The sequence below is a fragment of the Corvus hawaiiensis genome, chromosome 10 (genome assembly GCF_020740725.1).
Source record: "Corvus hawaiiensis isolate bCorHaw1 chromosome 10, bCorHaw1.pri.cur, whole genome shotgun sequence".
Lineage (NCBI taxonomy): Eukaryota > Metazoa > Chordata > Aves > Passeriformes > Corvidae > Corvus > Corvus hawaiiensis.
Window position 1 is genome coordinate 8,246,412 of NC_063222.1, and position 16,056 is coordinate 8,262,467.

Genomic DNA, 16,056 nt, shown 5'->3' on the forward strand with positions numbered 1-16,056 from the left:
AACAGGTTTTGGGTAAAAAAATAATTAGCCTGTTCATGTAAGAGATTGGATCCCAATTTTTTTCTTTTTATTCTGACATGCCCCTTTTACTAATGAAATGGTGTGTACTGATGGGGTGGCCAAAGACCAAGACAAAAGAAAAGCAATTTTCAATGTCATGTATTTGGAAAATTGGGTGTTGGACTGCTGGGTGAGGTCACTTGTGCCCCAGGTGAATGTCCCCAACCCAGCTCACATTGGGGCAGTGCTACCCAGCTGACAAATGTTTTGTTCCCCATTACAAACACTGCATTTGTGAACCTTGGTGGTGGTTTCAGCAAAAATGGATGAATATTGGCCTGATCCAAAGCACAGTAGGGCTAAAGGAACAATGGCAGTGAATTAAACAGCCTTAGAATCAGGACTGGAAAACAAGTAACTTCTCAATAATGACAATTTTGTAACACTGTAGACAGACAACGGAGGGAAACATGCACAGGTTTGCAGGGCCACTACATCCACTCTCGTTCTAGGTTACCCACAGGACTTCTAATTTTTCAAGACTAAAAAGCATTCAAAATACTAAATAACATTGAGATGGTGACCACAGGTGCCAATACAAAAGAACTGCCCATTTTTCCTGCTTCTTTGCAAGCTTAGAAAATACTTTGACTGTTTCTCCCCTAAAAGCATACTGAAATTAACCAAAAGTCACTTTTCTAAGCATTAAAAAATCACCTTAGAAACTCCTGATAGCTATGCTGCTTCCAGAATCCACCATCTCTTTTATCTTTCCTTTTAAAAACTTAAGTCTACAGAACAGAGTTAAGATGATATTGGAACTAGCTAAATAATGGTTTAGACAAAGAAGGGGGAACCATCTGGTTTTGCAGCCATCCACTTCCACAATCACAGTGTCTCAGGTAGTAAAATGTAACTATGGCTCATTTATCTGTGTAGTAAAATGTAGGATCACTAATTTACAACGAGGTTGTAACAATAGTTTTCAATGAAAAAAATGCACCAATTATCCTGAATAAAGCATGAAACAGCAAATATCAATGGTTAACTGGGTATCTTCCTTATCTACAATAGTGGCTACACAATTTACTGATTGCTAAACAAAACAAAGGAGTTTAATGTTGTTCTACCTCACAGGCAAGTGTTGTGTAAAGCATTAAAGTAGCTGTGCAATAAATTCCCATGTGTTAACAACTTGTGGTCTGTACAACAGTCAGTAGCCCAGTCATGTATATTTTTACAGGAAATGATACTCCAGCTTTCTTTCTTTGTGTTCCTCATGTGCAGAAAATAAAAGACAGATTGTATAGAAGCACACAGTCCAAGTTCAAATATACAGAATATATTCAGGACTACAAAAATACTCATGTTGCACTTTAAAACATTTAATATTTAATTTATTTGTGTCAGGTGTTTATGACAGTCTATTTTAAATAAGCTCTTTTCACACCACTATCAGCACTTTACAGATGCCATGTTTTAAGAAATCAAGTACCAATGAACACCTATGTCATACTGCCACAATTACTGCAGTGTTCCAATGCACATATCTAACTTCAGGCAATAAAGGAATACTTCAGCAATAAAGCCAGATTTTGACCAATGCAACCAATGCAACTGGGAATAAATAAAAATGCTTATTACACTTCTGCTGCACTGAAATCTGTATAATTTTGAGTTCACTTAGCATTGAAAATCATTAAAATGATAAACAGAATGTCTTCTGATACTAGACATAGTTACTTACTTTGGCATTTTCTTCTGTGTTTAGTTTATTACCCTTTAATAGAATAATCTTGAAAGGGTTGGAAATATCCCACACACTCTGAGAAGAGACACAAAGATACAAGTTCATTCTTCACCACTGTAACATTGTAACCTATTTCATAAGCTAAGCATTTTAAGAAAAAGTCACAAAAACAAACCAAAAAATGCATTTTAAAAAATATAAATTTGAAATCCTAAAAGATAAATTAGTTATCACAGCTACAAGAGGAGACAAAGTAAAAACTCAGCTGAGAGCGAGCTGGAGATGAGAACATACATCATGTACTACCTGCTGACAATTCAGAATAACCCTTCAAATTTGTTGTTCATTCTGAATAACTGCAGTGTGTGTAATAGAGCAAAGACCTGTCCACATTTCTCAGAGTGACAGTACACAGGCTATAACTGTGCAGTAAGGCCACAGGTTTAGCAGTAAAGGAAGCACCAGGTTATAAGAAAGTCAGCTGTATATTATGGCAAAAGTTGCCATCAGCGCAGCAGCAATGCCATGCAGGATGTCTGGGCTAATACAAGAGATCCCAGCCACTCCTGCCCAAGGGAATGAAGCCAATGCACAGCAGTGGAGCTGGAGAATCCAGTTCTCTGCAGTAACTTCTCCAGCTGCTGCTGACGGATTATTCCTGCTCCTCTGGGTTGTGATTAAAAGTAGAATCTATAGCAATGGAAGGGGGGCGCAGGAAGGAGAAAAGGAGGATGGATGAGGTGAGGGAAGGTAAGAAGTTTCCAAAAAGCCTCAAGGTCTGATGTTTCTGAGGTAAATCTCCCAAGCAACAGGAGGCTCTGAGTTGACCCAGGTGACCTACACTGGAATACAGCGGTCACAGCACAAATCCCAGGCACTGTGATTTATATTCTACGAGTCATTGTTCCCTTTGGGTATCAGACATTCTCCCCATGAACTTACAGTTGTTGCTCTTGTTTTTTTTGGTGGCAGAGGAAGAGGAAGGTTGGAGGATTTTCGGTTTATGGCAGCTTCTATGGCAATCATCTCCTGCTCACACATCTTCTTTATGGTGCAACACTCCACCAGGGTCAGCTGGGGAAGAGTCCTGTTCATCACGCAGTTGCGGATATACTGAAAACCCACGGAAAACAGTTGTTACCAGCCAGCAGACTATTTCTACAGCAACTTTCAAACCAAAGAAACAAAGAATTCATTACAGAGATATAAAGGGAATGGTGCACATGTGTTTTACAATTGCAGAGGGCTGCAGACATGAGGAGGGAGGTGCTACTCTTCAGTAATGGGATGCGAGGAAGCGCCTCTGGCCAAGGCAGCAGAGAATTGTTACACCAAGTTCCAAAAAACTTCATGTACCTGGAACTGAATTAATGGGTGATCACCAAAGACATATTCTAGCCTTCCACTAACTTGCAGCACATAGTCAGCAGGATCAACTTCCTCATCTTCTTTTCCATGGATAGTCAAACGTTTTCGGATTGCCAGCTCATTCAGCTTGATGGGATTCATGTTAGGAGACACCTGAAAACTAAATACATCCTAACAAAACACAAACAGGAACATTGAAGGTCAAACTTGTCATAGTCAGACACACAAGGCTAAAATTGCAGCACACATAATAAAACAGGTAGAAAAAAATAACTGTTAAATCCAGACTATTTTAACAGTTAAAGTCTGTATCTTCAGGGCAATCAAAATAATAGACACCCTAAAAGCTATAAGATGTTAATTCCCAAACTTTTATATTATCAGAAGTACATTTAAAAACATAGGTCTTTATTTGATTTAGCAGTGATTTAAAGACTTCTAGAGCAATGTATTGATCTAGAAGGCTGTATTTTGGAACGCTGAATGAGAGAGACAATAAATCATGATATATTTCAAAGTATTTAGCAGTACTAGATGTGTTAATTTTTCATCCTTCTGGCCACTAGCAAGTTATCCTCTTTCTAAGTATCACTGAACTCAGAAGAAAAAGCTTCAAGTAAGAAAGTAGAAGAAGCTGTGAATGTGATTTATGTAGAAAACCACCACCACACTGGGAGGAGAGCAGAAAACAGAGTAGCAGCCAACACCTGTAGCATTCTGAACTCAACAAGGAAAGACTGCATTTTTAAAGAAATGTTTAAATCAAAACCCTTAGAGGCTGTCAACCTACTTCCAAAGTATCTCTAATTTTAATGTGTTCTAAAAAGATAAAGGTAAGAAGTTAACTCTCTTTTGTAAATTAAAAAGAACGTTTAAATTAATTTCAAGTTCCTAAAGTAAAAGATCTTCTGTGAAATCCTTCATCTCCCTTCATCTACCACATTATGCTTTGCACAGGTTTATTTGCAAAGGTTGATTCAGGAGGTCCTGTGGTTTTGTTGTTTTATTTTTAAGTTTCACTATTTTTTATTTACACACCCAGTTCTGAAGATGTGAGCATCCTAAACCCAGTAGTTGACAAATGGGAAGTGTTGTCTGCTTACATTCTTTTGACTTGTGCTTTATTTATACAGACTGGTAAGAAGCCAAGCTGCCCCAACGGAACAAGTAAACTCTGCAGAGTGACACTAAATTAATTCTGTATTTTCTCAGTTTCTGCCTGGTTCACAACAGCTTCCCCCTTTCAGAAAGCTGACACAGTGTGAAGGCTTTCTTCTCCTGCCATAACTGGGAGTGAGTAGACAGGGAATAACACTTTTTCTTCCCAGGAAGCTGGTGCTCTCTGACAGCTGCCTTGTTTCCCAGATGTAGAGCTTAACAGATGTGTCACAGAGATGGGGATCAGTCTCTCCTGCTCCAGAGACAACCATGTAGCCCTTACAGCTCACCCACACCTTCTAGACAAAAAGTATTTTAATATTTCTTTCTCTCAATCTTGCAGCTGAAAGAATTGACAGAACAGTCCCCACACCTTCCTATTTAATTCTCCTGGGATGACTCCAATACTCAGTGCAAATAGTAAAGTCTGGAACAGAGTTTGCTGCTCTAAAAAGCAGATCAGATTTGAACTGTTAATAGCACTGAAGGTCAGAGCTGGCAGCAGAAGCATTTGAAACATTTGAAATGTCAGCAGCCTAAGGTATTACAGTGGCAGGCAAATACATTCTGCACCAGCATGAACTTTTGCACTGCTTTTGTACTGTCAGCATATGCATATAGACACAGTATTTAATCAAGAGCTGACAAACACACAGAATCTCACTCCTGGACAACTACAAGTTCTCTGTTAAGCTGAAGAGGACTGGAAAAAGTTTTGTCATAAAACACCTATGCATCCAACATCAGCTGGTGTTACTGGTGCCCAAATTTAGCTTTCAGCTCTACATTTAGTGTTTCCAGAGGCAGATGTGTGTACCATTTTAAACCTTTAAAGTTTAAAAGGATAGTACTAGAAATAATTCAGCTTTGTAACTAAAATCATCTGAATCATTAGAAAATCAACATCTTGCACCTGGGTCAAAATGGACACCAAATCTAGCCTGATGTATTTACACACTTGTAAGATTTTTAAGGTTTCCAATACTGATCATTCATGGTTATCCAAAAGAACAGAGTGCAAAAAATGGTAATGGGAATACTGGACTCAAGCAAGAGTCACAGCAACTTCAACATCATAAAAACTCATGATAAAATATTTCAGGATTTCCTGGTAGAAACTAAAGGGGGTTTTATTTTAAAAATAAACTATGGTTTTGCTAGCCTAAACAAAAAGCTAACTCTCAGTGTTTTAGTTTTCTACTTGCATTTCTAGTTAAGAGAATACTAATTCTTCCTTTTTTAGAAATTTATTTCTCAATCTTATTAGCAGATCAACCCCAAAGATGCTCAGTGAGTCACTTACAGAGAAGTGTGTTGAATATGGTGCCTCCCAATTACCAGCAATCTCTGATGAACTGAGCTTAAAACTGAATGTAAGTGAAGCAACACAGGAACAGTTGGCAAAAAAAAGTCCTGACAACTTTGAACCATGTTTTACATTTAAACAAACGTGAAATAATATAGAAGATACAAGTTGTACATTTTGCCTTTAGAAGTTGAACTGTAATTAGACTTTAGAAGCTCCATTCTGAACCATAGGCTCACATCCTCACTTTCTTTCAAGAGTCAAGTATCCTGGTGAAAGACTTTACTTTTTAAAGCTAACACCATAATGTAAGTATTCTATGTCACTTATATCCTTGAGCAATCCCATGTTAATTCAGTCCTGGATCAAGAACAGCTCATGAAACATGAGGAGCAACCATTCCTACCTGACAGTTATCAAAATGAACAGCCACTACAAGGTTTCCACTATAGAGTTTATCTTGGAAGCTCTCTGGGATTACAGGCTCTTGTTCTGGTGGGTAAGTGTGCTTCAACCAGTCCATCCAGGAGAGACCCACAAGTGACTGAATCTTTTCCTCACTGATTCTCCGCATTTTAGCTCGGAAGTCGTTCACTTCAGGATCTTGTAAGGCATCGAACTCATGGAGACCTGAAAGAATTCAAGGAAGCAAAAGGATACATGGGGCCCACATATCCCATTCAAATCGTTACTGTCTTTAAGTTAAGGTGACATAGGTGGTTTCCTTCAGCCATCCCATCCAAAATGGGTGCTCAAAGTTGAGTTGGGTTCTACATTGTCCTGTACATCAGTGGACTTCCAAAGTTCCTTACACAATTCCCATGCAACCTGACATGAGTGTTTATTTTAAACACTAAGAACCAATGTATCTCTTAGTTACTATGAGGCAGAAAATCCAACCTTACCCTGATTTCAAGGTAGTTTGGAAAGTTTTAAGTCTCTCCTCACAAGAGCAAATAAAAGAAAAGCACAATAAATGCATCATAAAGACCACAGAGCAGAAGTGCTTGCAAGCTATGGGGGTTTTTAATCCCCCAGAAAGATGACATCGTCCCTTTTGTATTTAAAAGTCAAAAAAGAAAATCATCTACTCAAATCAAAATGACATGACTGAAATTTCTACCAATACAAGACCAGTAGTTACTTTTCCAAAACATGTAATGAAAGAATACACAGGGCAAGTCCTGCCTGACCAACCTGGTGGCCTTCTACGATTGAGAGGCTACATCAGTGGACAAAGGAATGGCTGTGGATGCCACCTATGTGGACTTCTGTAAGGCCTTATAATGTCCTTCTCCCTAAATTGGAAAGAGATGTTTTTGATGGTGGACTGTCCAATGGATGTGAAATTGGTTGGATGGTCACATCCAGAGGGTCATGGTCAATGTCTCAGAGTCCCAATGGACACGAGTGACAAGCAGTGTCCCTCAGGGTGCATTGGGACCAGTATTATTTAATAGCTTCATTAATGACAGACAGAGGGAGTGGGGGCCCCCTCAGCAGATTTGCAGACGACACCAAGCTGAGTGGTGTAGTGACACACCCAAAGGATGGGATGCCATCCAGAGGGACCTGGACAAGCTCAAGAAGTGGGCACGTGGGAATCCCACTGAGGTTCAACAAGACCAAATGCAAGGTCCTGCACCTGGGTCAGGGCAACCTCCAGTATCATCACAGGCTGGGGGATGAGCAGATGGGCAGCAGCCCTGCCCAGAAGGATTTGGGGGGGCTGGTGGATGAGCTGGACATGACCTGGCCATGAGCACTCAGAGCCCAGAAAGCCAAACGTGTCCTGGGCTGCATCACAAACAGTGAAGGCAGGTGGGCAAGGGAGAGGATTCTGTCCCTCTGTTCTGCTCTGGTGAGACCCCATCTGCAGTGCTGCACCCAGCTCTGGGGTCCCCAACATAAAAGGGGCAGGGACCTTCTGGAGAGAGCCCAGAGGAGGCCACAGAGAGGCTCAGAGGGCTGGAGCATCTCTGCAATAGAGACAGGCTGAGAGAGGTAGGGTTGTTCAGCCTGAAGAAAAGCAAGCTCTAGAGAGTTTTTAAATTAAGAGGATAGGTTTAGATTAGATGTAAGGAAGAAATTTTTTACAAGGAGGGTGGTGAGGCACTGGCACCAATTGCCTAGAGAGGTGGTGGATGCCCCATCCTGGACATGTTCAAGGTCAGATTGGACAGGGCTCTGAGCAACCTGATCTAGTTGAATATGTCCCAGCCCACGGCAGGGGGGTGGAACGAGATGACCTTTAAAAGGTCCCTTTCAACCCAAACCATCCCATGTTTCTATGATACAATGGAAAGCTGTGACTTTTTGGTACTTCAGGATGTGTAGGGCCTGCAATTGTCTTTATCTTTACTCCTGAACTTTGAAGGACATTGTCCAAATCACACAAAGCACCAAGCACCTCTTGAGAATAAAGCACTAAGTTTAGAAGCTCAGACAGGAACACATTTTTTTTCCTGCTAAGGTACAGAACAGGGGCTGCATAAGGCAGGGTCTCACACAGCTCTAATAAGCCAAATATTCAATCACAGAATGTGAATCTCTCTGAGTCTGTCAGAATCTGTCTGAATGGTTAAACTGACCAACTGTTCCCATTGTCAGCTCTAACAAATAGGCAGACAGTGTACTGCTGAAATCTAAACAAAACCTGCAGTCTTTATAAGAGACCTAACAATGGCTCATTGTTTTAAAACAAGAGATATGACCTCATATGACCCTGTCAATCTTGATTGTATAACCAAGCAGAGTAGATTTAAAAGCCGAAAATTCTGAAATAACATCACGAATAAGTTACTGTGAAACCTTTAAAAATAGCTTTTCATTGTTTGATGAAAATTAGTGTCACAATTGAGAGTAAAAACAAGAATCATTGTTAATCAACTCAGACACCTCGTATAATAAAATCATAATAATTTCTAGTTCCTTTTGAGTATCCAGTTTGCTGGTAGGTTATTTCTGGTAACACTGTTCAAGGATTATGCTTTTCTTCACTTAGTAATAACAATAATATATATTTTCTCCTCATCTACAAAATAAAATTTGCTCTTGATTGATGTAGTAATACAATACAATGATGAAATGCAATACAGAAAGCAGCTTTAAACAGCTTTCATGTGTTTCATCTTGAGTATTTCAATTCTTTACAACTATATCAATATTTGTTTGACAAAGGGAAATATTGAATTTTTAATACTTTTTTTTTTTAAAAATCTACTACCTGCCCAATTAAGACCCTCATACACAACAAAGTTTAACCTCATTTCTAAAAGAAATCAAATGGAATTACCTTTGCCTATAAGGACACCTATTTTGGAATCCAACTTTTCTCCTGGATCACAGTTCCTTGTCACTAGTTTAAGGACAGGGAGAAAGGGTCTAACATCACAAAGCCTCCGTGTTTCATCCTCTAATTCTTCATGTACGGCAGTCTGATTCACACATGAGAACATGTAAGAGTCAATCTCCATAAGGAGATGAAAGAGTGGATAGGAATGTGCCTGCTTCCATAACAGCTGCAATGAAAATAAAGAAATAAATGAAAAAAACACCAGAAAACAGGGACATATCTTAAGGCACTGAAGGTAACATTCATTTCCATTTATGTTCCCAAAAAATATAAAAGAAACATGTTTGCTAACTTGGAGAATTTTTATCACTATATATCATTATATGTTTACTTTGACTCACTTTCAGTCTCTATCTTGAGTGATTTCCAGGACAGACCTCTGTAGTTAGGATCAGCATTCCTTTTCTTTGGAAAACAGCTGAATATCAATAGTACCTGTTTATGGCATGTTAAGTTTCCATGTGCCACAAGCATCGAGAAAACCAGACAGCTTAGTTCAAGTCCCTTACTGCTGCTATTTACACATTTGTTTTTAAATTCTTTATCACTTGAAATCACTTATTATATTAGGAGTAGGTTAGTCTGTGTTGTAATTCATTCACTACTTAACTCCTCAGTAATTTTTCCAAATGTCCTCACATGGCCATTATCTGATCAAAGGTCAGTAGATTGTTTTTTAGTGTCTGTGGTCACTTCCTTATGTTCTCCCCTTCCTTTGATTTGGATATTCCCTCACATTTTAAGTGATGATCCAATTTGTACAAAACCTTTAAGAAGTGGCAGTCACAGTTTTTAAAGCAATTCTCTTTGGTGTCAGTCAACAGAAGCAAGAGCCCAATCTGTGACTTCTGTACTAAAAATCTAATCAGACACACTAATCAGAGAAATGTTAGATCAGCAAACAATGGATTACTGATGTGTTAGAAAAAGGTTTAGAGCAGCAATACAGTGTTATTATAGAACTATTAGAATAATCTCTGCTGAACTGTAACTATCAGCAAGAAGCCACTTTCCACACCTTGCCATCTGCCCAAACCCAGGGCTACCCCCACATACACACACTTCTTTATCAGTCAGTCTGCTGTGCACGTGCCTTCAGTACCTTATTTTTATGCCTGCTAAAATTCATTACTTGATTTGCCAGAGGGCATGTCAAAATCAGAAACAGCCCTCATTCCAAACTTAAGTTAACTGCCCATTTGGTATTACCTGTTTAATCTGAGATATGGTGGCATCTCGAGGGACATCCAGGTTGATGTAGATTCCAGTGGGCAACAGGAAGTCCACAGATACTGAGCCATCAGCACCAATCTGTGAATCCACTGCCCAGATGTCAAGGCTGTCTGTCACGGCAGGAGGCATTATGGAATCTCAATAATATCATAACCACATGGCCTTAGGGGAAAAAAAACCCTAAAATTCAGTATACTTAACCTTCTATAATTAGACACACATTTTAAAGTCCTTGGAAAGTTTACATAAGCCTGCTTTGAGCAGCTCAGCTTACAACTCTGGGGTCTCAAATGCCAGTATTGCAAACACATAAGCATAGCTCTTACTCATGAATGTCATTTAATATAATAAAAGTATTTACCTGGCAAAGGGCTATTGTTGAGATGTTTATATCATTAAAACTAAGTAATAAGAGAAAAAATTAATTAGAGGTTAGCTGCAACAAAGTTCGAAATTAATTTCAAGTTTTCTCTAAACCTTTTCCAGTGTAAAACACAACCAAAGTAAACTTCTTGGATGAAGCATGGCAATATTTCATATGAAAACTCATTATCAGTTTCATTATTTTATTTTTTGCAAATTTCCTGTTAGTTGTCCACAAATGTGGCCAGTGACATATTGAACTTGAAAGTCTGTATTAATAGCAGGAAAAATTTCTTCAACTCTACTAGAAAGTGACATTTTCCTCTAAAGACACTAACCTCAATTTGTTTTCACCCTTAGAGAATGACCATCCTCTATGAACTCCACCCACTGCAGGGTAGGAGGAAACCCTATCTGTGATCTCCTTCAGCTCACTACACTGGCTTCCTGATTGCTTGTCCTCTGTGTTTCAGGACATTTTTATTTATTCTTAATGCTACCACCAGTTTTTCTAACCTTCCAAGTCATCTTTTTTGATTACCACTCTCTAAAGCTGAGTTTTCCCTTCAGCCACAGCTCACGTAATCATGTACCTTCCTCCTCATCCAGACAATGCTCTTCAGCTGACAAAGGGATGGCATTGTAAAACACTATTGTAAAGCACTTTAGTAGACAAGTTACCCCTACATCTTCCAAATAATTGTTGGCCAGCATGAGGTGTGGGAAATCACCATTTGTAACAGTATGTCAGAATGTGCAACTCCACTTACAGCTTTCCAATATTTTAATTGGGAATTCCCTTCCCTACAATGGATAATAGATGGTGCCAGCAGCACACAAATCAACTTGCCAGTTCAAAGCTGCCTCAGGTATTTGACAACACACTCCAGTCCCACCTCCAACTGCCACATAAATACACTGAATAACAAGACCGAAATCATTCCAACACCTTTCCATTTGGCCTTAGCAAAGCTTCGAGGACCAGCACAAGCTGCCAACACATCTTGTAACTGCACTAATACATGGATCACTTCATATTTTGTTTGTTCTAAATAAAAATATAGCAGAGTTTTCATTAATGCTAAATAAAACACCTCTAAATTTCAGAAAGCATAAATACATAAGGAAATGTATTTTTCCTCAATAGAAGCAACAATTAGGGAGCTCCTACCATCATCACTACCAAATAATAGTTTTACCACCATTCTGTCCATGTTTTCCTCCAAGGAAGTCCGCTACACCGACCAGATTGAATTAAAACAAAAAGACTAGGAGATGGGGGTGTGGTACAAGTAACAAATCAGATATGAAGGTATTTCACATGAATTACCACAGTTTACAAATCCATCCATTCATTGTTGGATGTGAGAAGTTTAGCATGGGGTGTGAGCTCTAAGCTGTCTAAAGGAAAGAAATAAAATGTTACCCCATCATTACACCCAGTACAGACTACATTATTGGAATAACACAACATCTACCCAAAAAACAACTCTAGACAAAATGTGTAATTCCTCATCACCAATCAGTATATTTTCAATGAGCTACTATTTTAATGAGATACTATTCATTTTCCTCCATCCAGTTACTTGTACACATAAAATCCTGGTTGCAACTCTGTTGTAACTGAAATTAGTAATCAGCAAAAAATAATAATACTATACATTTTTCATACTTGGATGCATACATGTTTTCAGTTATTTTGTGTGGTCATGAAGGTAAAATAAAGAGGTATTTCCATTAAAAAGCATTACTTGGACAGGTACAGCAGCAAGGAAATCTGTTTTATGTAGTTATTTTGTATACAGTTCATTCCTGCTTTAATTCAGCATGTCTTTTCTATTTTCATCCTCTTTCAGATGTTTTTCACAGTTGCAGTTGTTGAAACCACTTTAGTGCATCAATAAGAGTTTAAAATATTCAAAGAAACAAGACTTAAAAATGCTGCTCCAGACACCACAACACAGAGAGTCATAAAGTTCTTGTAAGATACTTGTTTATAATTATAGATTTCCAACACAGACACCAGAATCTTTTAAAATTCCATTTGCATTTTCAATTTAAAAGGGAAGAGAAGCCATTTCACCAATCTGAGCATGCTGAGAAGCTATTCTTGCTTTCAGGCACTTACTTAATATTTCCTTCCTCAAGGAAGCAGGTCAGTGTGTTTTGCAGCCAGCACCCTGTTTCTGCCCCAAGAGCTGACATCACAGGGGCCAAGACAGAACCAGTTTTTATCCTGAGAAACACAAGATGGCCAACCCACAGCAGCTCTGGAGATGAGTCACGGCCCCAAACTGTGACATGTGTGGTGGCACTGGTGACTAACTAACAGTATCACATCTAGGAACTGAAACAAAGGCAAAAAGCCATCTGGATTGGGAGCAACAACACCAGAGACATTTTAAACAACTTCCAGCTAAAGGAAAAAAACCAACAATTAAAATAATAATAAAGAGCTATTTCAGGCTGTTAACCTCATAGCTATTCCTGCCCACTGTCACAGTAACAGCAACTTCACATACAAAAGAAGGAAGTAATTAAACCAGCACTTAACCTTGGCTACTCAAATGTCTAATCAATGACTTTGAATTTCACAGGAGCAAAGCCCAGTACAAAATGCTTTTCTAAGTTACAGGCAGTACTGACAGACAGCATTCAAACCTTCCCATGTAAAGTGTAAATTTTCTCTAAGCTTTAACCTGCAAATTTCAGATTCATATATATGTGTGTGCCCACACACTCACTCTCTTAATCAATTTGTATTTTAATATATCAGCAGTTCTGCCAGAGCTGCTTATACTAATGGAAAGAAGTCAAACACAGATGAGTAAAACATCTGCATAACAAGAAATTTTAACACTCATCTTGGTATTTATTTATATAATGTACACAAAGAAGAAGCCCTAGAAAAAGATTTCTCAATTGGGTGCTTCTGTTTTGGTTTTTAAAGGACTTGCCATCTCTAGGCAGACAAAAGAATTTGCTCTGGTGCTAATAGCCTTATTCCTGAAGCCAAAAGACCTTACAGATTTCTCCTCACTTCCCAACAAAAGTACATCTCATCATTTAACCAACAAGACCACTGGGAAAGGAAAAAAGGAGAAAACAAAGACAAAAAAGGGCTACCAGAAGCAGGCTGCTTCTTCCTTGATTTCTAAAATAGTTTAAGGACAGATGACAGTCAAAAGTAAGCAACACATTTTTATGTGAATTACAGCCATTCATGTTTTCCCCCTAACCAAAACAGAACTAGAATCATACATCCTGGGCTATACAGAGTAGGTATAAAACTAGCTTGGAAAAAAAAATGTAGGCAACACTTCCACAGCAAGTGTTGGCCACCAGCAGAACCACTGGAACAGTTAACAAAACCCAGGCATTCAGAACATTCCCAGGCTTATTCTTTAGACTAAAGGATCAGTAGGATTTCAGAAGCTGTGGTTACAAATTGGAGCTGTGTTCTCTTACTAAACCACCCACCCATTTTCCTGAGGGCAGGCAAGACTATCTTGTGTCAAGCTCAAATCCATGGTGACTACTTCAGGACGTCACTGAGAGCCCAGGACCACCCAGCTGCAAAGGCTTCACTCCACTGTGGAAAGAGCTGGTGAAATCAGTTTTACCCCTGTTGGGTAGTTAACTGGCATATGTACAGGAATTAAATCCAGGAGGTGCAAAGATCTGACGTAAAACAGTACCGACCAAGAAGATACAAAGGGTAAGCATGAGAGAGAGTTTGTAAGGTTATCCTGAAATTAAGAGCTGCCCAAGAACATGCTCAGAGAGAGCCTGTCTGGAGCACTGCAAAAAATGAGACATGGAGTAACAATGCAATGAACTCTCCTTTGAAAATAATTGATATCAGCAAAAGACTTAGACATTAAAAAAAGACCAAATCCACTTGAATTGTCATCAACACTAAGCATTTATCTGCGTCAGATAAGTTCTTCTAAAACCAACTTTTTGAAGAATGCAGCAATTATGAAAACTCATGCTGTCATTAAATCCTTTACTTGTGAACTCACCACAAATCCCCTATCACTCATCCTTTGAGGTCTGTTTCTGTTGTTAAAAGAACATCTACGTAAAATCCAATGCAACATTCAGTGTTTTATCTTGAACTATAATCCAGAAGAATACTAATAAAACACAAGTAAAAGTAGCTGCAAAGAAGGTGATAATACTAAACACACATATAATGCAGTGTTAGAGGAAAATTTTGATGTCCTGTTATCTCTCATAGCATTTATTCTCTTGAGCACAAAGAAAATCTTGTCTTTGGAAAAGTCTTGAGAAGAGCTATCTTACATCTGAAATGATGTCACCCACCTCTGAAATGTGGTCAGAGTTCTCTCGGGGTGAAATCAGTATGCTGTCATCCCAAACAGATGGCAAAAATCTGGAGGGGAGGGTTATTTATCTATTAAAAAGTAATTTTCCTTAAGAAATAAGTTTCTTTTATACCACCTCTTCTAAACACAGGTGCATTTTAGGGGCACATAAATATCTACAGCTCGTCAAGTTAAATATAAAGCTGGATTTACTTTTTTTTCACTAAATCCATGAATATTTACATAAAGGACATATCAGAAGCTAACTTGTTTTGGATATGCAAAAACTAAAGGCACTGCGCTTATCCAGATTTTTGCTTTATGTAATAAGTTGTTACAGCTGTTGAGCACCACATCCAAGACAACCACCACTGTGATCAATACAGCTCTTTATCTACTGCTTGCTCTGTCATGTGGCAGTCAAGGGGCTAAAAAAAAAAAGTCTTGCAGTAGTGAAAAGGGCCACCCCATTCAGACACACAAGAACACTGTTTAAACAGTATCTTACTGTCCAGAACAGACGAGATGACAATCTGACCACAGTCATTTTCTAGGAAACAGCAGCAGCATATCACGTAGTCTAAGTAGGAGAAACACTAAGCACTTACACAACACAATCATTGTAATCGTTTTTCTAGCTACGTAAACATATAGTACTATAAAAAGATGAGCAAGCTATAAATGAAATATTTGAGAACAAACAAGGGAAAAAAGCCTCGTAGAAAGATGGAAAAGGAGTCTGAACATGCAAGAAGACTTATGTCCTTTGAAACTTACAAAGCCTTTAGAAAAAAGTTTTAAAAAAACATTGAAAACATTTCTTCTGAAGACATTTAAGACAAATATATGCGTTAGATCAGTGCCAGTTCATGGCTCTGTAGAACTACATCCTCTTCTGCTCCTCAGTCTGTACCAGATTCCCGGGAGCTGTTCCACAGCCCAGGGCAGTGTCCAAGAGCTGCCCGGGACTGCCACAGGCTGTGACAGAGGCACTTCAGGCACCAGCTCAGCCCTCTCCACTCATCAGTCCTGTTCCATCTCCTCATTGCTCCTGTTCCATCCCCTCATCCGACCTGTTCACCCTCTGGCAGCGGGCGCAGGGTGACATCAGGGTTAACGAGGAATTACAGCCGACATTTGGTTTAAAGGTTTAACGTGACAAGAGCAAGCACCACCTATGCCAAGCAGTGCA

At 38.9% G+C, this 16,056-nt stretch overlaps 1 protein-coding gene across 10 annotated transcripts in view; it reads right to left on the reverse strand.

The window, feature by feature from the left end:
• Nucleotides 1-16,056, reverse strand: part of PIK3CB (phosphatidylinositol-4,5-bisphosphate 3-kinase catalytic subunit beta) — a 99,573-nt gene that overhangs the window by 26,771 nt on the left and 56,746 nt on the right. For 9 of the 10 annotated variants that reach the window (XM_048314033.1, XM_048314027.1, XM_048314029.1 and 6 more), the window contains 6 exons: nt 10,147-10,332; nt 8,878-9,103; nt 5,989-6,212; nt 3,107-3,289; nt 2,693-2,863; nt 1,748-1,825 (listed from right to left, as the gene is read on the reverse strand). In XM_048314033.1, the coding sequence (XP_048169990.1) occupies nt 1,748-1,825; nt 2,693-2,863; nt 3,107-3,289; nt 5,989-6,212; nt 8,878-9,103; nt 10,147-10,299 (1,035 nt within the window). In that variant the 5' untranslated portion in view covers nt 10,300-10,332. Of the gene's footprint in view, nt 1-1,747; nt 1,826-2,692; nt 2,864-3,106; nt 3,290-5,988; nt 6,213-8,877; nt 9,104-10,146; nt 10,333-10,531; nt 10,550-16,056 lie in introns of those variants that run through there. The other variant, XM_048314036.1, reaches the window with a different exon arrangement.